The sequence below is a fragment of the Furipterus horrens genome, unplaced genomic scaffold (genome assembly GCF_987537825.1).
Source record: "Furipterus horrens unplaced genomic scaffold, mFurHor1.1.pri manual_scaffold_3, whole genome shotgun sequence".
Lineage (NCBI taxonomy): Eukaryota > Metazoa > Chordata > Mammalia > Chiroptera > Furipteridae > Furipterus > Furipterus horrens.
In genome coordinates, this window is record NW_028327173.1 from 34,806,090 (window position 1) to 34,832,507 (window position 26,418).

Below are 26,418 nucleotides of genomic sequence, written 5' to 3' on the forward strand. Positions count from 1 at the left end.
ACTTCATTGGAATTAGAGAAATTCAAATATCATTTCAACTTTGTAAGACATGACTCTCAAATTTGAGGATGCAAATGTAGCCAATAAAAATGTTTCAGAGTGGTATAGAAATTATCTAGTAATGTACACTATACATGAAAATACTCTAACATTTTAAATGTCTTACATAAGAATAATTATATATCACCCTTATTTTACTATATTTTTTAGGATTCACACACAGGTAAATATAAGAACTAGTAAGTGATCCTTCTATAATATTGGGTTGGCTAGAAAGTCCATATGGTTTTTCTGTAAAATAAAAGACATTTTTCATTTTCAGCAATAACTTTATTGATTTGGATATTTTGAGTATGCCAGCTATCTCCTGCTATTAGCTTCTAGTGGGTAGAGGCCAGGGGTACTGCTAAACATCTTGCAATGCATTAGACAGCCCTACAGCAAAGAATTATTTGGAGAAAATGTCAATAGTACCAAGAAAACTCGCAAACCACTTTTGATATGTTCGATCAGTTACAGCACCTTCCCCATACACTGCACAAATCTTTTTTTGCATCAGTTGCATTTTTACCTTTCTAGAAATAATAAAGCATAATATGCCAAAAACATTGCATATCGTCTTCCATCTTCAATACTAAAATGGCTGCACAAGAATTCAGCAATTTTGATGTTTTTATTAAATGCACACTGATATGACAGCTGTCACAATACAATCTAACAAAATTGTTTTGACTAAAGTTAAAGACAATTAAGGGCTACTAGAACCATTGTATGGAAAAAACTAAATGAACTTTCTGGCCAACCCAATACATGTGTATGTGTTTATTTCCTGGATCACTGGTTCTTATATGTACATGTACACACACCCAAGAGTAATTTCTTGTATTAAAAATGGGAAAATTCTCAAGTCTGATAATCTTTAAAAATTTTTTGACACGTATAAAACAATAATCCATTCTTGATTCAAGTACATCTTCTGTGGGCAGATTCATACCTGTAGCTCTTATCAATGCCAAAAAAAAAAAAAAAAAAAAAAAAAACAGTGTAAAATGAAAGTGTGCTAGTGTTAACTCTCCAAAACAGGCAGTAACCATTGTTTTGTGCTAATAATAAATCTTATTTTTCAATATACTAATCAACCTCTAAGTTAAAAAATTCACTTAAAATTACTATATTTAAAAGTACAAACCAGAACATTGAATGTGAGTAGAACAAAACTAAAAAGTGAGAAAAAACAATTTCAGGATCTAGGAGTAAGTCATTTTATACAACATTATTTTGATCAATGTATAGTAATAATGTAAAAAATATTCCCTCAAAACCAAACAAAAAGTCTCTAGAAATCTGTCAGCAAAATGAGTCCAAGAAATACTTTGAGAATTAGGGACACTAATAAAATTGTCATTCAGAAATTGTATGTTATTTGAAATTACTTATTTTTATTTGATCCATTTCATTTGCTGAAGACATGTATTATAATTGTATAGAATTAAAGAATTTTAGAGTTAGAGGAAATCTTGAGGTTGCGGGGTAGGGAAAATGGTAGAATAAACAGCACTTCAAGGCTTTGCTAATTGATATTCATTCACTGTAACTGTGGCACCTCAGGGACAATGTTCCACTTTGACTGCAGTTCAGAAATTTTCAGAAAACTTGGCCCAGGTTAAAAATTTTCTCACATATCAAAGGAAGTACAAACAGCATTGTGCTGGAGCAGCCAACCACATAGCATTCCTCATTGGCTATCCCAGCACATGGGAGGCATTCTGGTAGACAAGTCAGAAGAACGGGGTTCTAGTTCAGGCTCCACAACTTTCTAACTTTTGGGGGTTCTTGCCAAAGTCATTTACCTCTCTGAACCTTGATTTATTTATTTGTAAGAGAACATAATAATTCTTCTGCCTGATTAAGATTATGGAAAACAAATTTGTCCATGTGAAATGACTTTAAAACTGAATAACAGAGGAATGGTGTTATTCCTTTAACATTTACTAGGCTCATCTTATATACTACATAACATCAGCATTATCATATCTTCACCTTCACCTTCTCCTGTGTATTCACCTTGTCAAAGCGAAACTCAAGTGCCATACAGTAAACAGATGTGCAATAAAACATTTGACTGTTACGCTGATCTTGATGACACAATAAGAAGCCTAACTAAGCGAAGTCAAATGCACTGTCAAATTCTTCCCTCTACAGAATCAGAGTGCTACAGCTGACCTCAGTCTAAACAACAATAATAGAAGGAATTCACTATACAACCTGAATCTGACCCCACACATCTTTTCACACTTTGAAGTCTATTTTTCATTTCTCCTGGTCAGCCTTCTCCTCTAATCATACTGTCAATAAATACCAATTACTTGCTATGTGTCTATGGATAGAGAGATAAAATAAATATTATCCCTGCCTTTGAGGGGTTCACAAACAAGTAGTGAAACGTACTTGTACCTAAGACGTGTAAATAAATAATTTTACCAATATGGATAATCTTCTAATAAATACCCTGGGAGAAAATGTCTAACTGGAATCTTAGAGGGAAAATGTCAAAAAAGGAGTGCCAGCTGATCTTAAAAAATGATTTGATTAAGGAGTAGAACAGGAGGAGTAGGCAAGCACCTTAGGAGAAGGAAATTATATAAGCAATGGCAAAGGGGCAAGAAAGAATGTAAAATATCTGAGAAACAAGTAGTGGGAGGGCAGATCAGGTGCAAAATGGCAAGGGACACAAAGTAGAAGAAAAAGCATAGGAGAGAACGATACATCCCATTAAGGAACTCAGACATTAGCCTGGAGTCAATGGGAAACCATGAGCAATTTGAAACAGGGGAGTGATATGATGCAAATGCATTTAACAATGATAACTGCAGAAGGAAGGATGAACTGGGGAAAGCGAGAGGGAGACCCGAGACAGGGCAACTAGGAGAAAATAATGAGAGCCTTAACTATGGCAGGAATGGCAGAATGAAAGAGCATCAGATCAACAGACCAAAGGATTGAGAACTGAAATCACAATAATTCTTACCATTTGTTTGCATATTTCTAATATCACAGAAAAATTTAATAATTATAATCTTCAGTGGCAATAATCTATCTGCTTGGGTATAATGATACCAATACCTTACATTTCCTTATTGTGTTATAGTTTAAGGCGTATTTCCATACATCTTATTTAAACCTTAAAATAATATTGGATACTTGTAAGAATTAGATACTGAAGGTCAGAAAGGTGTATTCATCCAACCAATATTTACAAAGCCCCTTCTAACAGAAGGCATTAGATATGCAATGATAAACAACAATAGACATCTGTCCTTGTGGAACTTACAGTTTAAAGTGCAAAATAATAACTTACATAAGATATAAAGTCACAACTGAGGTAAATGCAATGAAAGAATGGCTTCCCCCAAGAAATGGTTGAGTTGGAAGAATGAATAAGAATTATAGTGAAGAGATCAGATCAGGGGAAGGATGACTGTTGCAGGTAGAGAGAACAGCATTTGCAAAGGCCCAATGATGGTACTTTGGGAGAAGTGACAGAAGACTGGTTTAGTTAGAGAATAAGAAGCAATATGAAATATGACAACACTAAAGAAGTAGAAGTAAGCAGAAACCAGACTACATAGGGCCTGGGAGGTTATGTTAAGGATATTAGTCTTCATTTGGGAAGATTTAAATAGGGAGACTGGTTGAGCAGATTTACATCTTTCTACAAAAGGATTATTCTGATGTAGTATGAAGAGTGTATTGAGGGGAAATGAGAGTGGATAAGGGAGCACAGTTTGCCGACTTTTGCAATAATTCAAATTTAAGAAGTTGGGAGCTTATTATTAAGGTGGTGGCAGTGAAAGTGGATAGAAGTGAATGAATGAGAGAGATATAGCTCAAACTGACAGGAATTGATCATTTGATAGGTCAGCAAGGGAGAGAGGTAAACTCCCCTTTGGCTTGCAAAGTGGGTGGACGGTAATACCACTCTTAGAATCAGGGAACTTTAGAAAGGGATCAGGTATGTCCAGGGAAGAACATGAATTCAATTTTGGATATGTTGAATTTAAAGTCCTATGGGACTTCTAAGTGGTGATGATAAGAAAGCTCTTCCAGAGCTGAGAGGGGAAGATTGTGCTAGAATATAAATTTGTTAAGTACCATTACATTGGTGATAATTTAAGCTATAGGTGTGATGAGACTAAAATGAATACATTGAGCCATAGGAGCTCAATATTTAGTGACTGGGTAGAGAAGGATGAGCTTTCAAAGGAGACAGAAAAGAAGGGAACATCACAGAGGCAGTGGAAAAATGAGGAGAGTATTAAATCCTGGGAGCCAAGAAAAGATAATTTCAAGATAAAGTTTTCAATAGGGTCAAACGCTGCTGAGACGTATTTAAAATAGTTCAGTGGTGGTAACTAACCAAATGCTTGCCCCAGCAATAGTAGAACAGATAAATAATGTGAAATATCCACTTAATAGGATATTATAAAGCAATAAAAATGAATGAACTATAACTATATATAAGAATATGGATCAACATCATAAACATAATGTTGAAAAACGAAGGAAGGAAGGAAGTGAGAAAGAAGCAAGCTACAATACTGGCTGCTGTGGCTCAGTGGATTGAGCGTCGGCCTGCAAGCCAAGAGTCACTGGTTCGATTCCCAGTCAGGGCACATGACTAGGTTGCACGTCAGGTTCCCAGTTGGGGGCGTGAATGAGAGGCAACCACACAGTGATGTTTCTCTCCCTCTCTTTCTCCTTTCCCCTCTCTCTAAAAATAAATAAACAAAAAAATAAAAATTTTTTTTTTAAAAAAGAAGCAAGCTACACAAATAGTACACACTATAGGATTCGATTTATAGATGTTTAAAACCAGGCAAAACTAGCCTATGGTCTTATCTCCTGGATAAAGTGAACATGAGAGGGGCTTTTGGGATGCTAGAAATGTTTTCTTTCTTAACATGGATGCTGATTACATGAGGGTGTTTATGAGATGTCACTAAACTGTACATTTCTTATTTGTATACTTTCCTGAATGAATGTATTTGAAGAAAAAGTTTTTACAATGCTGCTAAGAAATACAATGATGATTAGAGGCCTACTTGGTTTAGCTACATAGCAGTCATTGGTTCCTGAAGAAAAGCTATTCTGGCTGGTTTGAACATCAGAGTGGTTGAGTTAAGGCATTAGTGGAAGACAAAATATGGAGATGTTAACTACAGGTAACTATTTTTGAATTTTGGTTGCAAAGAGGAGAGAAAGTGGCAGCTAAAGTCAGGGAGAATTGTTTTTGTCTTTGTTTTTATGGTATGTATATATGTGTTTCTTCTAGGATGAGAGGCTTTTCACATTTAAATGTATATAGAATACCTAGTACAATGAGATTAATAAAAATACCAAAGAAGTGATGATTGAAAATGCATAGTTCTAAGAATACAGAAGGCATGGGGTACAAAGCACAGGTAAAGGGATGATCTTACTCAGCTTGGACTAGAAACAAGCTTTTCTAACTGCCCCCTACCCCCAACCCAGTGCTCTTTTCCTACAAAGAATGTGATTTGAAACTGTGGGATTGGACTAGTGGCAATATTCTAATACTCAATGTAAAGGAGCTTCCAAGTTTTAATCCTGTCTCTGTGGCCTTGGACAAGTTTTTAAATAACCAGCCATAGTACCTTCCAATTTAAAATGAGGATAACACTTAATATCATTTCTGGAGTTATACGGATTAATTCAAAAATCCTCAGCTAACATTGCTTTAGAGATGAAAAAAGCTAGAATGATGATACCTTCTCATTCTTGGATGTTAAAAGCTAGTCAGCAATGAAACTTGCCAACTGTCTCTAGACCAGTGAAACTATAAGAAAGGAAAAGAGAATTGGCAGACATGGTGCACAGAGTGGTTGTACGTCACAATAAATTATAGAAAGATCTAGTTTCCATTCTCAACTCACATTCTGTGAAAGTGGAATTATGGCCACAATGAATGCACATGCTCATTCATGAGTTGCTGTACATTAAACATGACAGCATGATGAAGAACATAGATGATGGATAGGTTTTCAAAGATGTCTTGTCACTGATCTTCTATTATGAGAGGTGTATTTACTTGGCGTTCAAATACCACTGCCACCGATTAATTATGAGGTCATATGAAATGCTCATGTGTGAAATGGGCCAAACAATAACTTTTACCTCATATGGCTGTTAGGAAGACTGAGTTATACTATTATACGTATATTGCTAAAATATATAGAGTATTTTTAAGTGCTCTCTAATGTTATTGTTATTCCCAGAGAGGACTAAAATGAGTTTAAGGCAAAGGGACAATACAGATTATTCAAGGAAAATATCTGAATGTTCATAATAAGTTTGGGGAACTATGATAGGAAAGGAAAAATAAGAACTTAGATTTAAGGCTCATATGGAAATTCCTATGAACCTTAGTGGAAAGAGGTAGCCTTTAGAGTCAACCTGGGCCAGGATCCCCTTTCCATTCACTACTTCTTATCTGTATGTTGTTGGTCAAGTTACTAAACCACTCTAAGCTTCAGTTCCTTAATGTGTAAATATGGGGATAATAACGTCTATGTTTCAGGGTTTACAATGGGAAGATTAGGGATGAAATATATAAAGCTCTTGCAAAATGCCTAAAACAAAGTAGGATAATAGATATCATTCCTGTTATTATTGTTATTATTAATAACAACAAAACTAATAATTATAAAGGTCAAGAGAAATAGTTAAATTTTATGTAGACTTGTTTTTTTTACTTTCTAGAGTCAAGCCACAAAGGCATTATATATTTAGTTGTAACATGTATTAAAATAACTAAACTTCAATTTTTTAAATTATTTTAGTGCTCACTACAAAACTTGTGATGTCATTAAATTTTCATTAAATTATTTTTGACTTTACAATCATCTGAAAGTAGATAAATATCACGCGCAAGAACTATAATGAAATTCTTGTGTTTCTCAATGCAGGGGATAAATTGTCATGTTAGTTAAATGAACTAATTCCTTGAATATAATCATTTTTTAACAGGGAGTCTACATTTTTTGAGAGATTATATGCCCCTTTTCCCCTATCCAAAAGGTTTCTTTTTTTGGCAGGGGGCATTGTTTGCTTGTTTTATCTTTTGTTTTAGTAACAATTAGAAACTGATGTTTATCAGTTCTAAAATATTATGGGAATGATAAGAGTCCTAAGACCTTCTTAGTGGATGACTAAATTTTAAGAAAGACTCCTATGTGGATAACCGCGGCACAGAAAAGCATATCCTACAATAATACAATTCTTACAAATTTCTCTTCTCTCTTGCTTTTTCTATTATTTAGTATATCAAAGCAGATGATTAATTATTAAGTTGACCATAAGAAGTAAAAAAAATGAACACCATAGGGTAAACACAGTGTTAACAAAGGTCTATTAAATATCATTGGAAAATGTCGTATTTGTTTGTCACTAGTCTGAAGGTGACCCTTTTTTGTGTGTGAATTACAAATATTTAAATTCTTTGAGAGTTGAGTTTACATCTGCTCTAAATGAGACTAAAAGGTTAGAAACAAGTAACACAAATCAGTGCTCCAGCTTTTCAACTGCATACCTAATCCAAGATAACCAATTCGATTTTTTAGGCTCTTTTCTGAGCCTTCATTCATGTGCTAACCATATGCCTGTTCATTTAGCACGGTTCACCAGCAATTCAGAAATTTTCCATCTCTTCAGATTCTCAAGTTACGTCTCTATTCAGCTCTTTATACCTGCTTCCTGTTTAACTGTGAATTACATTTAAAATTTAGAGGTAAGATACTTAAGTGCTTCATACCTCCCTTCAGATTTGCACGGTTTAATTTGGATTAGTGTTCCTGCTTCGTCTAGGTGTTTTGTTGTTGTTGTTGTTTGCCTCTTTTCAATAACCATCAACTACACAGTGGTTTCCGGCTCTCAAGGTTTCCCATATTTACCCATTGTTATTGGAATTCTTCCAGAATTAAGACTATTAACTCATCCAGTTTTAAGCATCTAGGGAGAAAACATGGCTTCTTAGGATGTCAATGTTCTTTCCAGGTAAGTTCTATTTTCTCCAGTTATCTCTTGAACTGCCTTCGTCTCCCCCGCCCCTTCCCTACCATGCTCTACCATCACGACTGTTTTATTTTTTCTAAATTTGAAGCACTTTATATAAGCTGCTACTTATAAAACATTCATTTTTAATTATTCCACTGCTGAGAACACTGAAAACATATAATAACCTTGACTAAGAATATGCCCCAATAAAGCTATCTGCCTCTAGAAAACAAAATGCTGAAGCAATAGTTTCGAATGAGAAAACAATACACAGATATGAAAGAAAACTTCTAAACTTGGAGATGAAACAGCTAGCATGGTTCACAAGCAATTCAGAAATCAGGTGAATTTACTTACTAAGCAAGTACCTAAATACATCATCACTGAGAGCTTAAAATGTCCAAATTAATTTGTTACATATGGTTGGAGAACATCTATTGGTTCTTTAAAGTTTTATTTGTAGTATCAGTCCTGTATTTCTTAACCTGTCATAATTAATTCAGTCCCCTTGCACTTTGAAATCTCCACAATAATAAGAACTTTATCAGGCTGGTGTTGGTATGAAGTGGCACAGCAAACCGAAATCCCACCGGGAGCAGTCCACAGACTTCTCTTCTAAGCAGCAAAAAGCTGTTATCATTTTCTGAATTACAGGAACTATAAAAGGACACTCTACTCAAGCTGCCGCTGAATGTCACCTGAAAAGCAATCACAAAAGGGCTCTGTCTTGGCTTATCTCTGAGCTCTGTCACTACGGCAACCAGCAGGGAATAAGTATCTGTGGGTCTATGAATTTCAGAATCCCATAAAAGCCAGGGCTAAAAAGGCATGTGCAGCCTCTCAGAGATTGACTGCATTAATACATTAGCAAATACTGTGAAACACTGGATAAATGTCAGCAATTATGGAAAAAGCGTCTAATAACGATATTCGTTGCCTGTCAAACCCCCGTGAGGTTTGATGTGTAACTGCCACTCAAAGCTGTCTGTAATTTTATCTCTTTTATACATCTGAATCCACAGCATTCAAATTTGTAATTTGAAAGTAATAAACTGTAAAGCAGTTTATTCCGTGTTGATCACAATTGTCAACAAACATACAATAAAAGAACAAAAAAGACTTTTGTTGGCTGTGGGAACAATCAGTGCCAACAATCTCTAATAGATGGTTATCAAAAACAACCTTATATATTCTACATGTAGAATATTAAACAATGTCATCATGTGGAGTAGCAATTGAGTTGACTGTGATTAAGTCACCTTGATCTCAAAACGCTACTAATATTGCATAAATTTTCATTTCAAGCCTTCTCTTTGGGTTAGAAAAGTTATAAAAATTAGCCAAATAAACACAGTTGCAAACATCATTCCCCTCCCCTTTTTCTAAACAAACAAAAAAAAAATTACATAGACTCTTTGATAGCTCCAAAACAGCCTATAATGCTATCTTCACAATCTTTCTCAAAGAGAGAATTACAGTACAGCAGTCCCTCTATATCACGGTTCACTTATCGCGGCCTCAATGTATCGCGGGATTTTTAAAAATATAATATTTATTTATCGCGAATTTTTCGCTATATTGCGGGATTTCACGGTACTGTATATGTATGTTGTTAAAAGTTATGTAGGTTTAAGAGTGTAGAATATGTTTAAGAACATAAGTAGTGTTTATAAAAGTGTGAAAAAGGTTAATAAGGGACTGGGAATGGTTTATAAGTGTGTGGGAAGGGTTTATAAAGCCTTAAAATATATACAAATACTAAAATAAATGTAAGGTTCCTACTTCGCGGATTTTCACCTATCGCAGGGGGGTCTAGAATGTAATACCCGCGATAAGTGAGGGAATACTGTATAGGCAATTGATTATATCTGAAACCCAAGGGTCTAAAAGCACGACTTAATAAGCTAAAAACACTATTCTTCATATTTCCGTTGCTCAGGAAAATGACTTATTAAGAAATCTGATCACATATGTTACAGCTGTTCAAATGCAATAGACAGCATGTTAACTTGCAAACATAAATGCCAGAGATTAACCACTACACATATGTATTATAAACAACCTTCCATTTCTCAGTTATAGAATAGGGTTAGTTACAAAAATTCCAATAACACCTTTTTCAATAACAGACGGAAAGAGCTTATTTTTTTGAAAAAGAGCAGGGGTGCCTCTAAAGAAAGCAGTAATAAGTACTAGAGTGCTGGGCTAGCAGTTATCACAATTTAAAGCCACATGACTTTTTAGTGTTACATTTGATGTAAGCACAAGAAACATTTACTCAGTGTTTATTTTGTGCCAGGAACTATGCTAGGCGCTTGAGATACAAAGATGAGTAACACCTGCTTCCTGCCCTCTTGGAGCTCATAGTCTCAGAAAGAGAAGTATATGCAAACAATATGTTATTACAAACACTTCTCTAAGAGCTAGCTGGAAGGAAAAGGTGGTCTGAAGTAACCCTCAGGAAAATTTACAATAATAAATAGTAAATGTATTCCACTGTATACTATTTCTATCAAAAATTATTTACCTCTTGGCTCAAATGAGATCACGTATATGAAATATGTTTCATAAACTACAAATCACTACATAAATGTGTCTTAATATACTTACCTAGCACTTTGCTAAGTAACTGTGGGTAGCAAAATAGTGAATATTGCTGCTCATTCCCCACATTGTTAATAATAAGGCTACTATTCAAGAATTCAAGAACATATACAAATACAAACCAAAGTTCTAGAGTGAAAATTTTAAGTTCATTTATGTTCAAGACACTAATAAGTACTAACCCAATCAAGGAAAATAAACGCAGATTTTGTTTCTGTTTCCACCTTTTACTGAATAATTGTTAAGCTTCAACCCAGTACGAGTGCAATTTGGAAAAAAGTTAGATGATAGTGGAACTATTTTGAGAAAGAGTTTTGACATACATATACGCTCTTGTAACCACCAATCCCCTAACCCAATCAAAATAACAAGAATTTGTATCACCTCCCAAAATTCCCTGGAGTTATTATTTAGTTGTAGACTTCTTTATAAAATCTGGATACAGGCCCTTTACCAAATACATTTCGCAAACATCTTCTTCTAGTCTTCAGGGTTGCCCCCTCATTTTTTTTTTTAAGGTTTTATTCATTTCATTTTTATAGAGAAGGGAAGGGAGGAAAATAGAGGAGAGAAACATCCACATGTGAGAGATACATCGATCATTTGCCTCTTGTGTACCCCCAAATGGGGACCTGGCCCACAACCCAGGCACATGCCCCAACTGGGAATCGAACCAGCAGTCCTTTGGTTTGCAGGCTGGTGCTCAACCCAGAGCCACACCGGCAAGGGCTCCTTTTTTTAAATGGTATCTTTTTAAGAGCAAACGTTACAAATTATGATGAAGTCCAATTTACCAGTTTTTTCCTTTTATGGTGAGGGCTGTTAGTGTCCTTTCTAAATTTTTTCCTATCCCAAGGTTTTAAAAGATTTTCTTCTATATTTCTTCTGTTTTATAGCTATACCTTTACATTTTAGGTCTATGATCCATTCTGAGATAAGGTAAAGGTCCTTATTGATATCCAGCTGTTCCATTACCTTTTGTTTAAAAAAAAAATCCTTTCTCCATTGCATTACATTGGTATTATTGCATAAATTCAGCTGACAACATATATATATATATATATATATATATATATTCTATCCAACATATATATCTATTTTTATACAAATAACACATTGTCGTGAATACTTTATTATTTTTTAAAATCAGGTAATACACACCTGCCAAATTTGTGTTTTTTGTTTTTATTTTCAAAATTGATTCGGGAATTCTAGGTCCTGCACATTTCCATATAAATTTTAGAATTAACTTGTCAATTTCTGCAAAAAAAAGGTTATTGATATTTTACTGGTATCACAGTGAATCCACAGACTACTGTGGGGAGAACTACTACTTAAAATAATGAGTTTTTCTACCCATGACCATAATATATCTCTTTTAAGGACTTTATTACTTTCAGCAATAATTTGTAATTTTCAATGTAGAGATATTACACATATTTAGTTAGATTTATCCTTAAATATTTCTTGGTTTTGGATGGAATCAAGAATAGTACAATTTTTAAAAATTCCATTTCCAAAAGTTCTTTGGTGCTATGCTATATAATAACATCTTTTTAAAATATTAAACTTCGTAGTCTGTGACCTTGTGAATTTTGCCTGTTATTTAGGTTCTTTTGATTATATTGAATATATAATGAAACAAACATTTTGTATAAGAATAAAAACAATTTATGTAAATTACAAAATATGTAATTTCTGTCTTGGTCAAGGCATAACAGTCTTGATATCAATCCTCTAAAATTTACTGAGACTTCAGTTATGGTTCAGGTCTATCTTGGTGAATGTATCATGCACACCTGAATAGAACTTGTATTCTGCTTCAGTTATGGTTCAGGTCTATCTTGGTGAATATATCATGCACACCTGAACAGAACTTGTATTCTGCTATTGTTAACTGAATTATCTATAAAGTATCTGGTCAAGCTAGTTAAGAGTGTTGCTCAAATCTTCTCTATTCTTATCTGCCATTTTCCTGTAAATTGCTGAGGCAGAAATGTGAAATCTCTAACTATAATTGTGGACTTATCTATTCTTTTGGTCCTATCAGTTTTTACTTCATACATTTTGAAACTTTTATTAGGTGCATACATGTTTAAGATTGTCTTCTTGACGAATCGTTCTTTTAATCATTATGGAAGTTCTCCCTTTAGTCCTGGTAATATTCCTTTTCTGTATCTTGTTTGATAGTATGTTTAGTGTGTCTGGAAAATACTTTGTGCTCCTTTATGTTTACCTTATTGTCATTATATTTAACATGTTTCTTGTAGGTAGCATAGAGTTGAGTCTTGCTTTTAAGAATTCATTTTGAAACTCTTTGTCCTTTAATGTGTTGACCACTTATATTTAGTTAATTATCAATATGGTTGAATTTAAACCTACCATTTTTGTATCTGTTTTATATGTATTTGTCTTTTCCTTGTTTCTTCTTTATTTTGCATAATTAAAAAAATTTTTTTAAGTATTCCATTTTATCTCTCTTAAAGTCTTATTAGCTATACCTTTATGATTTTTTAGTAGTTACTCTAAGGTTTACAATCTGCATCATTAATATAAAAAACTACTTTCAATGCATATGGTGCCACTTAATGCATAACAGAAAACCTACAACAGTACAGTTTCACTCTGCACTGTCACTGTCATATATTTTACTGCTATATGTTCAAAATCCAATATTATTTTTTAAATTGTCTTTTAAAGAAATTAAAAACACAAGGAAAATGTCTTTTATATTTAATCATTTTTACCATTACTAGCTCTCTTCATTCTTCTGTACAGATCCAAGTTTATTTTGCTAAAGACTTCCTTTAATATTTCTTGTAGGGCAGGTTTGCTGGCATCAAATTCTCAGTTTTTGTTTGTGTGAAAAAGTCTTTACTTTGGTTTCAGTTTTTAAAGAATATATTTACTCAATATAGAATTCTAAGCTGTCATTTTTTAAACTTTCAGGTATTTAAAAAATATCATTCCATGGTTTTTTGGCATGCATTGTTTCTGAAGAAAAATCTAGAGTCTATAATCCTTCCCATGTGAATGTACTTCTCTATTGTCTGCTTTGAAATTCTTCTCTTAATCACTTGTTTTTGGCAATTTGATTATGAACTCCTCAGTGTATAATTCTTTGTATATACCTTTCATGGGATTTATTAAGATTCTTGAATCTATAAATTTTATAGATTTCATCAAATATGGACAAATTTCAGAAATTATATCTTCAAAAAAAAATTTTTTTTAAACCTCCTCCTCCCCACATCATATCTCTTCTCTCATTCTAGGATTCCAACTGCATGCATTAATATGTTCGACTGCTTGAATTTTCCCCAGAGGTCACTGATACTTTATACATTTATTCTTGATTTTTTTCTCTGTGCTTCGATTTAGATAGTTTCTATTGCTGTATCTTAAAGTTCACGTGTCTTTTACTTGGCAGTTCCTAATGTGCTATTAAGCACATTCAGAAAAATTTTCATTTCAGATATTACATTGTTTATCTCTAGAAGAATAAGTTATTCTATTTTATATATTTATTCTCTTTGTTAAATTCATCCTTGCAATCCCTGAGCATATTCGTAATAAAATCTCTATCTGCTAATTTCATTTTCCAAGTCACTTCTATGTCTATTTCTTTAATGACTGATTTCTCTTCTGGTTATGGGTTCGATTTTCCTAATTCTTCATATGCATAGTAACTTTTGATTGGATGCTGGACTCTGTTCCTACCTGTTAATCTGCTTGTTCCTTTTGAAAATTGTTTTAATGCTTATAAAAGGGCAGTCCTAGAGTAAAGGCTACTCTAGGACTAGTTTACCCACTCCACTACGGTGTGATTCTTCTGTGCGTATCTCTTGAATGTCCCGTGTATTCACTGAGATGTCTCTGCTATGGCTGGTGGGAACTCAAACTGTTTCCAGTTCTATGTGAGCTCCGGGGATTGTATACCTTATAGCTCCCAGTTAATTGTTCTTTTACCTGGTAGTTGCTTTTCACTCAGCTTCCTGGAATTGCATTCTATGCATGCACAGGCTGGTGTTCAGCTAAAGACCAGGGCAAACCTACATGTATATAGTTTTCTGGAGCTTTTTCTCTGCTAGTACTCTACCTTGCAAAGTCTAGCAGCCTTGGCCTCCAAGAACTCTCCTCTCTGTCTCTTCAAACTCAGTAAAATCACCAGGTTCTGATTTGGTTCCCTCTCCTCACTTTGGGAGCCAGAAATTGCCTCCAGGCAAATGGTAAGACTACCACAGAGCTCATCTGTTCTCCTCTTTAGAGTCCTCTACTACCAGTTGTCTAATATCTGAAAAAGTTGTTTCACATATTTTATTGTCTTCTCGTTGTTTATACAGGGAATAAAAATCCCAGTTACCCCTTCATGGGCAGTAACAGCAGTCTATAGGTTTATGAGTTTAATAAACTGAAATCAAGATTCATAGCATCAGATTTTAGTGCTTTTATATTTTGTTTGGGGGCTATCTCACTTCCATGTATTCTCCCTCATACTAACTGAGTAAATATGTCCCTTGAATGCTTCATCCACTTTCCAAACTTTTCACTCTCTCTGTTAAAGTCCATTTCATAACTTTTCATTCCTTTAAAACTCAAACTTTCTTTTACTGCTTTCAAAGCTTTTCTTCCTGTCTGTTTAGTCTCTGCCTGTGTTATTTGTAAAGGACTCTATATGTTGACAAGGTCAATGAACCCTCTGAAGCTACTGAGTCTCACCACCTTCAGAAGCAACATTATCCATGACCTTGCCAAATAAAGAAAAAGCCAGTGAAAATGGCCAAAGATTGCCTGACTCTGTCTGACATAGCAGAAAACTAACAAAGTAATTTAAATAGCATAAGATAACCCTGAAGCTACTCAAAGAATGCTTCTGATTCTCCATGTGTATGCAATATAAAAAAGGTGCTTACTCAAGGGAAAAGGAGCTACTGTTTGTTGAATGCCTACTAAATGCCAGACATTACACCAGGGATTGGCAAACTTTTTCTGTAAAGGACAAAATAGCAGATATTTGAGGCTTCGTGGGCCATGTGGTTTGTTGCAACTAAACATCCTTACTGTTTGTTATAGTGTAAAAGCAGCTGTATACAATACTTAAACAAATGGATGTGATTGTGTTCCAATAAAACATTATTTACAAAAACAGATGGTGAGTGGGTTTGGGCTGGCAGTCATAATTGCCAAACCCTGCATTTTATGTATTTTACATATTAGGTAAAAGCCATATGAAATTGCTAATATTCAATCATTTTGTTCTTGACAAATAGCAAATTCCATATGGTTCAACCTATTATGTAATAAATTTATTCTTCACAATAGACTTCCAAAGGTGTGAACATCATCCTCATTTTGCAGATGAGTAAACTGAGACTCATACATTAAATAATTTATCCAAATAATAGCAATATTGAAATTCAACAAATTTGGATTGGTATAGTCACATCTCTCCCTCTCTCTCTCTCTCTCTCTCACACACACACACACACACACACACACACACACACACACAGACACGTGCCCGCACGCAGGCACACAAACTGGTGCAAATGAGCTCAGTGTAGCTCACCCTTCCTACATCTGTTATTCTATTTGCCACTAAATAATTTGGGTAATTTAATTATTATTAGAAAGAAAATAAACCCAATTCTCAAACAGTTTATCAAGTTACTATGATCATAGAAATTCATTACTGTTTATTTTCTTAGATGCCAATTTAGTGTAGCTCTTGACAATTCAAATGAGTGAATGTATATAACATTATATTGGATCTCGCATAACATACAAAGATGAGGAAAATAGGTCTTGCTCCCAATTTTTAGAATTTATAAAAGGGAAAAACACAAATACAGTAGGCTGCCCTTATCTGCAGTTTTGCTTTCTGTAGTTTGTTATTCGTGGTCAACGAAGGTCCAAAAATATTAACTGGAAAATTCCAGAAATAAACAATTCATACGTTTTATTTTAGTTATTTTTTTTTATCCACATCCGAGCATATTTATTGACTTGAGAGAGAGAGAGAGAAAGAGAGAGAGAGAGAGAGACATCTACATGAGAAACAATGACTGGTTGCCTCCTGTACACACCCCGACCAGGGATTGAACCCACAATGTAGATACGTGCCTTGACTGGTAATGGAACCCGCCCCAGCCAACTGAGCCACTGGTCAGGGTAATAATTCATAAGTTTTAAATCGCATGCTGTTCTGAGTAGCATGATAAAATCTCACACTGTCCCACTCTATCCCACCTGGGATACAAATCATCCCTTTGTCCAGTGTATCCACACTGTATATGCTGCCAGCCCATTAGTCACTTAGTAGCTGTCCCAGTTATCAGATTGGCTACTGTGGTATCACGGTGCTTATGTTCAAGTAACACTTATTTTTTAGTAGTGATCCCAAAGCACAAGAGCAGCAATGCTGGCAATTCAGATATGCCAAACAGAGGCCATAAAGTGTTTCCTTTAAGTGAAAGGTTATGTATGATTAGAATAAAAATAAATAAATAGTATATTTAGGTTTTGGTACCATTTGCAGATATAGGCATTTGCTGGGGGTCTTAGAATGTTATCTCCAATGGATTAGATGGGACTACTATACACAAATTAAAATATAATCACATGTCCCCTTCTCTGGGAAGCCATTTATTTCCCCATTACCATCTGTTAGCAAAATTGGAAAGAAGGAAGATGAAAACAAAATAAGAAAAAAATGAAAATAGTTTAAATAGAATAGAAATATAAACTAATTTTTAAGTGGGTTGAAGAAGGTGGCATGGGAAGAGAGATACAGGCAAAACTTCTTAAAGAAAGGTCTTGAAGGAAGCAGACATTACTACAGGTGTTCTAGGTGGGAAGAATAGTATGATTAAATGACACAGAGTGGGAGAGAGCACCAAGTATATTTGAAGAATGGAAAAAACGAGTATTCAGCTAAAGTTGAAATATATGCAGTACCACATTCAGTCAATTATCCAAGAAATATTTATTGAGCATTTACAATGGACTTGTATGAAGAAATATATGTGGAAGGGAAGTTTCAGACCAATGAATGAAGGGTTTTAAATGCCAACATAAAAATCTATACATAATCAGCAAGTACTAGGTTGCCACTGAAGATAAGTAAGCAAGGCTGAATGTGATTTATTCTGCACTTCAAAATATTTACCTTACATTAATAGATGGAATGACTATAGTGGAGGCTTATGAGTTTACTTAGTAGGTAACTACAGGGTAGTAAGTATATTGTAATTGTGAGCCTCTGTGTCTGGACAGCAGCTCCTGTAAAGTGGAGGACAGGGACCCAGTATTAGGAGAATACCTATAATTTGACACCTGCCAAACACAATGTATCAGGGAGAAGTTACAGAAGAAAATGGTCCCCTCCTGAAGGATCAAAGTAGATGACATTCTCTTAATTCACAAATTCTCTTCTACTTTTTTTTTAAAAGGAAGGCGTGTGTGGTTTTCACTTTATTTTTATTGTATAGAAAAGCCACTGTGTAACGGTTCTGTTTAGAAGCGATCTCTTTAATATGGACGTATTTAATAAGTAGTTTTCTGACTCATATAACACATGCTTAAACACCTCTGATTTTAAAATCCTAACTTCTCAAATTCTGATTTAACATCCCTGAGCCAATGACAGAACCAACAGTAAGCTCAAAGTAGTGGGGGGAGGGGGGAGCACACAACAACAACAAAAACATTAAAAACTGAAGGATTTTTCCTCCTAGCATAACCATATTAAAACCTAGAATTTTATAAACTACATGTATTCATACTATCTGTATTATAATAAAGTATCTAGACATAATTCACAGTATTAAAACTATTTCTACTCTCTGGAAACCAAGAGCATCCTTGTTAAAAGTGGAAAATGAGATTTCGCTTACTTGCAACTCCTTGTTCTCACAGCTGAACTGTCACAGCATGAAAACATTCCCCTACTGGTGAAGCTTTAGATACCTACTCCCCTGGTAAAAGAGTGCAAAAGGAACTGAAAGAGGTATTGAAAATCCAAGCAGTCCTATACCCCCTTAGAGTATAACTACAGGCAAAGAAAATATTTTATCTCTGAGGAGAGATGGGGCAACGAAGTTTTAAATGATTGTTCACTTCACTGAGTAGTGCTGAAAATGCCAAAAGACTGTAGTCTATCAGGTTGAGAAGTGACTCAAGATGTTACAAGAATCTAATTATAAGTTTATTTCTTTGTCCTGTGTGCTAAGTCAAGGGTTAATGAGAAGTACACTGAAGAAAACATATCCTGTGTTATGGCAAAGTATTTCTCAGGCAACATACAAACATAATATAAAAAAGTATTTGAATCTAGTTCTTCATTAATTTCTTTTAAAAATAGCTTTATTGAATAATACATGCCTTAAAATATACTCATTTTTAAAGTGTTCAATGATTTTTTTTAGTAAATTTATGGCTGCATCACCATTGCCACAATCTAAATCTAGAACATTTCCATTATCCCAAATCCATTAACTTCTTGATTTAAAACTTTTCCATAAATTCACGCAAGCCACTAATAGCTGAAGTTACTATACTATATTCCAAGCCACACAAATCTCTGCAACTGAGCAGGAAAAGTGCAAACTAACCTCACTTTTAATGACCTTTATAACCAATTCTCTATTCTGGCACTGGGAGAAAATGTTCAGGTGCTTTCTCTGAAAAGTTAAACCATTCTAAGTATTAAGTTATGGCACACTGTCTTGGAAAGAAATTAATTATACTTTTGTTGGTAACACATTTCAGGCTGTTTACACAGCTGACATTTCTCAGCTGTACCCAATTCATGCCCCAAGCTGTGAGGACGATCTTGTTTTGTAGCAGATGCCTCCACTTGAGTAATTTAAATAAGTATAAAAACACCAAACAACATAGATTACAAACACCAGCTTTATAGGTTTTTGTAGTCCTAATGACCAAAAGTTTTCATGACATTTATTTGTCTAGGTTCTCCTCAGAAGACAACAGTTATAAGCCATTTTTGCCAAAACTCAAGCAGTGGAGCTAGTGAATCTGCTATGGAACCAGTTAAAACAGCCTGGCCCTAAACATCTTTGTTGTAGCAAATCATGCAGCTCAAGGCAACATCCTGCCAATATGGCAACATTTGCTCTTGGGAGGTGTGGGCAGGCATCATTTCACAGGTTCTGGGAAAAGGTGCAAACAGGAATAATCGGACAAAAAGAATCAAGCTTCTTAATGGATATTCCCTCTTGTGTTTGCTGTGACTTAGATACAGCACTAGGTAGCATTATAGTCTTAGACATAGTGAGTTTTAGCTGATTTTCTATTTTCCTATAGTAATGAAATTACATAATAACTCTTGGTAATAATATAAATGTTATGATGATCATTAAAATGGGAGCATCATAAAAGATTATGTCAATACAATTCAATGATTTAACACCTAAATTGTGCAAGGCACTATGCTACAAAAGAATTTATAATATGTCACTAAATTTGCCTATCACTCTTGGAAACTGTATCTGAGAAGTCCCTTTCAACCTGGTTTCTACAATGTGGGATCAAAGAACAGTTTTGGCTTTTCCAACTCTATAAAGTCCCACATTTATGGATTTTTTTTACCTTATGTTCTTGCTCTTAAACCAGACAATTATTTTTGTTTTAACTTTGTATTACTGAGATTTTCAAATATATTTAAAAAGTTTAGAGAATAGTTTACACATAATAGCTTTAACAGTGATCAACAGATGGCTAAGCTGAATCTATTTATATTACCCCCTCACTCCCGACTCCCATAGGTTATTTTGAAGCCAATCTCAGATACCATTTCATTTACTTAAACCAGTTCATTCTTGCCTGTGATCCTTTTCTGAGTTATGTTAATATTAATTATAAAACTAACTCTTATTGAGTGACCACGATGAACCAGGTACTGGATACGTATTATTGCTAGTCCCCATAATAACACTGCAAATTAGTTATATAACTAAAGCTCAGTAACTTTAAGTGACAGGCTTAGATTTTAATTATCTTCTATTAAAGTTATTATTTCTTGAAGTACTTATTAGACAATGCTAATATCATTACTGGTTTATTCAAGTGTCTTTGGGTAAAAAAAGAGGTGTTTATAAAAATTAATCTCTTTTTGTAAAATTTAATGTAGCACATTTTCTGTCAAATTTCTCACTCTAACAGGGAAAAAGAAAAACAAACTAAAACCAACAACCACATCACTACCCTTAGCCATGGACAACTAGCCAATAATTCTAATGATATACTATAATATCAATGTTAAAATCAGTTGTTTAGAAATAAATGTAAATGCCTATAGATAACCTTTTTTTTCCTTAAAAAAGTTTTGCTACTTTCTGATTATTTTAGTTTAATGATCTACAAAGCATTTTCAAAAGGGACAGCGTTTAGACTGTGGAATAATTAGACTCAAGTAGCATCTACATCAACAAATCATTTAAAAATATTCTGTCCTCCACAAAGAATTCCCTCATAATAAAATGTGTAATGGCAGTGCTGAAAGAGTAGTAATTATTATCCAGACAGAAACATAATATTTACTAGAAAATACAAAAAGGTAATTCAATTCTTACATCATTATTTGGGTTTTTATTACAAGATGGTAACGAAGTCTCATTTTTTTTGCCTTATTAATAACATCAGAATTCTTGAAACAGTCTCACTTTTTACTTTAAAAAAACAATGAATATCTGATTAGAACAGCTAAGATTATAGGTAAAAGTAGCCATAATGTAATTTCAGTTGGCCTCCCGAGACGATAAAACTTAACTCTCAGAAAAGCATAATCACAAGAAATAGGGTAGAGGTAGGAAAGGTTTGAAAATTTATAACAGAAAAATCATTATAAGTAGATGTAGTAATAGGTAAAAATGACAGACTAATTATTTTCTTCTAGTTTTTTATGATAGTGAAAATTAGGAGTGTATTTGAGAATAGAGGGATATTAACAGTCACTGTAAAATTAACGTTTTAAAGTACAAGTGTATAATAGGAAAAGTAGTTTGAAAATTAAATATGTAATGATTAGACTGACTTTGAGATATCTGTAATTTGTGAAAATAATTTTGTGATAGGACATTTCATCAGTAATAGACGAATATATTCTTTTGATTAAGGAAAAAATGTAGTCAAATCAAGCAGCATTAAGTTTCTGATACTGATATTGTAATGTTATCAACAGAATACTGATATACTTGGCTTATAATATCTACTCTGCAAGTAAGCTCAAATTATTACAAATCTTATTTCATATTATTTGATTAAAAAATTTTTTTCAATGGAATAGTCAAAGCATTTGGTTCTGCTTATTATCATCGCCAGTTAGACCGAAATTGGGAAAAGAGAGAGGAGGACATAAAACTGGTAAGTCAACTGTCACTTACTGAGTCATCTGTGGCAGAAGTTGGCCAGCCCTCCCACAACTGATGGCGAACGGGTATACTTGTAAGGTCATACACATTTCTTTTTACCTGTAAGAAGAAAGAGACAGTGCAATTAAAAATAGGGTTTCCACAAGGCGCAGACAGACAGAGACCAGAGGAGAGGGGGAAGAAGGAGAAGGGTCTAGTCAAGGAACTACTATAAATGACCCATGGACATGGACAACAGGGTGGCGACTGACTAGGAGAGGGGACGGGGGGGGGCAGGGCAGGGGAGAGCAATGGGGGAAAAAATGGACAACTGTAATAGAACAATACATCTGTTAAAAATAGAGTTTCCATATGACTTAGAATAGTTGCCAATTTATGTAATATATATTGTATTTCCTCTGTTTTCTTCTATATTCAAAACAAGAATTTGAAACTACAAAAACACAAGTCAGAAAAGTTTTGTAAAAAAATCTAAACCAAATTTAAAAGCAGATTCTCAATAAAGATTAGATGAAATTTGCAAAGAACAGACTAATGGTTGTGAGAGGGGAAGAGGGGGATTGAGAGAACGGGTGAAAAAGGTGAGGGGACTAAGAAGTACAAATTGGGAGTTACAGAATAGTCACGCGGATGTAAAGTAAAGCAAAGGGAATATACAGTCAATCATATTGTAATGACCGCATATGATGTCAGATGGGTACTAAGACTTATGGGGGGCTGTTCACTTTGTAAAGTATATGACTGTCCAACCACTATGCTATACACCTGAAACTAATATAAAATAATATCAAATATAAACTGTAATTGAAAAAAAAAAAAAGAGACTCCTCCCTCCCCCACTGCCAATTGCTTTCATATATTCCTGGATGGCTTAAACGTTTTTCTCAGTTAAGAAACTTCAGGTACATAGCACACCTAGCACAGACTATAATTATAAATTCCAATAATCTGTATAATTTTTAAAAATGACTCAAGATGTAAAATAATTTTAAACAATTGATATATTTCAAGTTTCTATGTGGGAGAAAGAAGGTGATTGGAGGGGCAGGAGCAGGTGAGAGAATAAACCTGAAGTTTTCTTTATTATTTAATGTAAGCTTCAAAGCCATAAAAGCTTAATAATGCAGCACTGGTTGATTATTTCTCTGAAATCATCCCAAATTAAAACCATTTCAACAGAATATTTATTAACTGAGAACCATCAACTCATACACTACTTAGGCCCTTCCTGAAAAGGAAATACAATAATGATACTTTTTATTTTAAATACTGTTAAAGATGAAAAACTATTTTTCAACATGCAACAGAATATACCTTTCACTTTGGAGGGAGACGAGGTTAAGTAATTTACCAGAATAAAGTGTTGGAAGGTTAAATTCTATGCTATTCACTAATTAGGAAGCATCTCTTTCTTCAGTTTTAAAATAGGTTACAAAAATTCTATTTAGTTCCATATTTAAAAAAATAAATTATCAAATTGTTAAGAATGGAGCGATTATTTACCTTAGCTCTTCAGGTGAGTTATGGGATTACCCTACTGTAACAAATGAAGCTAGTATTGAATGTTGCACATAATACAGGGGGTTGGGGGGTGGGGGGGCAAAAGGAGGCTTACAGTTATTCATATGGAAAAGAATACAACAATTAATAAATAATAATATAAGAATAAACTACGTTTTGCATACTCTCAACTGTAAACCTCTTTCTGCCCTACCCTGTATGTTCACTATGGAAAACAAGCAGTATTCATTCATTTTTTTTAAATGCAGAGGTCTAAAATATCATATTGCCCATTTACAGCATTTTGTATCACATTTCTGTTTATTATACATAAACACATCTAAGTTACCTTTCCATTGAAATAGAGATATATTCACTGGGGAAAGGAAAAAACAAAAACACAACACGGAACTCAATCTATTTTTATCTCTAATGTACACCTGTGAAAAAAGGCTTAGTAAATGAGCACTGAGGAGCTTGGGGGCACGGCTTGATCCTCAGTCAATTCAAACAAACAGCTTTTCTTCAGAGGTTCTTAGCAATGGTCAGTCTACCATGCAGCATTTTGTTTATGGTCAGTCATTTCAAGTTTGGAAATTTTCATTACTCATTATCAACACGACAATTTAACCAAATACAACCTCTGACCACTTCCACTAGTTAAGACTATTTTGCCATGCTTAAACAGTAGTGCTTTTAAGGAGAAGGGTGTTCCATAAACCCCAAAGCATTGCATTAATAAAAGAAAGGGAAAGAACAGGGGAGTATGAGAAGACTTTAGGACTGGCTCAAGGCCAAAAGAAAAATTCCTTTCTTAAAGTTATTTTTCAATTATGTTGTCTAGATACACCAAGCTTCACCAGCTATTTTTGAGGTGGGGGAAAAAAAGCACAAATATTTGTAGGTGTTGGAAAGATTGCAGCAAGGCTACCCCAGTATTGGAGAGTATTCACAAATACTACGAGTTGAGTATATAAACACATAACTTGGGAGGGGGATTCTTTAAATTCCACCTTAATTCCAAAACACAACAATATGGTATTGTGAAATAAACAGTATTCTTCTTCTTTCATTAACCCATTTGTAACTGCACTGAATTGAATAACATTCCTTTGCTATTCTAAGCCTGAAAAGCATGTTCTGGCTATAGTGTTATGTTGGTATAAAGCACAATGCCAGACTGATGTGCTGAACAAAAGTGATCAAAGTTAGAGTAATGTTAGCCACTGCACAAGTATTTGGCTTCATTGTTCTCCCCAGAATGACATCTGTTAAGAAACTTGTCATAGAATAAACTGGTTAATGCAGACAGAACTTGGCTGAGAGGGTACAGAGTAAAGCATATTAGGCTAATGTTTGATTGTTCTAATGGAAAAGATAGCTTCACAGAGGTTCTAAGATTAAGCCAAAAGAACCTTGTATTAAACCACAATCACTAAATAACAACTTAAAAACAAATTACTCTTTCAAAAATAATTCCATGTTTATCAATGCTGTAACCATAGGCAGAAGTTAACACTGAAACACACGTAATGAGGTAACAAAAGTACAAAGTGGGCAAAGGTTTTACTAATGGAGATATAAAAATTACATTAGCTTTATTGATGGTTTTAATTAATATTTTAAGTTACATTTCTGCAGGAAAGGAAAAATCCAAAATGTATGCGAAGCAAAAGTAAAAATGATGCTTTTTAAAAATACTACTATTCTAGAGAACCTGAGAGACAAAATACAGCTATATATAAAATGATGCAGAGGAATTTAAGGTCATCATAAATCAATGAAGGACAGAGTTCTCTCAGAGAGGGAAGGATGAAGGGACGAGAGAGAGAGAGAGAGAGAGAGAGAGAGAGAGAGAGAGAGAGAGAGAGAGGGAGGGAGGGAGGGAGGGATGGAGGGAGAAGGGAGAGAAGAAGGACAAAAAAGAAGTGGAGAAGAAGAGAGGGAGGGGGAAGAGAGAGAGATTTGACAGACCACAGATTGATTTGAGAGATTTGAGAGCACTTGAGAGAGGCAGAAAATACGCACAGGGTGGGTTCCTGTAGCTGGCATTACCAGCTGCCATTATGCGCTACTTCTGATGCAATTTCATCTTTATAGAGATTTGTGTTAAGTTCCAGTTAAGGACAAGTGGCACTTCACAGGGTAACATTTCCTAAGGGCCTTTTTGTCTTACACATTTTCTTTGACCAGCATTTACTCAAGATCATGCTGAACCTTCTTCATAATCTTTTCAATTCTTGTTGTGCATTAAGCTCCCAATCTATGAGATTTCAGGCCACTAAACTATGCAAATGTTTCCATTAGTTTTGAAGAAATTTAATAAATGCTTTGATTACCAGCTGAACATCAAAATTATCTAACAAACTATATTTTATTTGCATCGAGTGTTGTAGACTAACAATAGATTTCTCCAGAGTTTGTTTTCTACCTTTGCTGAAAAAGAGAATTTCATTTCTTCCCAATTGCTTCAGATGACAGTTATAACTAAAATAAAACTTAAGTCAGATTAACTTGAAATGGTACAGTATTAATATGGACTGATTTATTTGCTTTTCATTGTTAATAAACATTTACTTATACACTATAATTAGTGTAAGAAACTAAGCAACAATCTCCACTTCAAACTTCATGTTTCCTCATGGAAATTTCATTGATGAACACGACACTGGGAAAAAGATCTTTATTATGACCTGCTCACTATAAAATCATATAAAATATTCTTCGCCCACAAAGTTCTTAGTTCCATAAATTTTCAAACTACTTTTGGTTTTTAAATTTTATCAGAATTTCTTAGAAAAAAAGTCTTAGAAAGTTACTCTGTGAAACTAAGTTTTGAGACTTAGAATTA

General features: G+C 34.2%; 1 protein-coding gene across 1 annotated transcript in view; it reads right to left on the reverse strand.

The window, feature by feature from the left end:
* The window catches only part of FAF1 (Fas associated factor 1), a 396,465-nt gene that overhangs the window by 169,215 nt on the left and 200,832 nt on the right, over nt 1–26,418 (reverse strand). Inside the window, exon 8 of the mRNA XM_090269431.1 lies at nt 22,080–22,166. Within this exon, the coding sequence (XP_090125557.1) occupies nt 22,080–22,166 (87 nt within the window). The remainder of the gene's footprint in view (nt 1–22,079; nt 22,167–26,418) is intronic.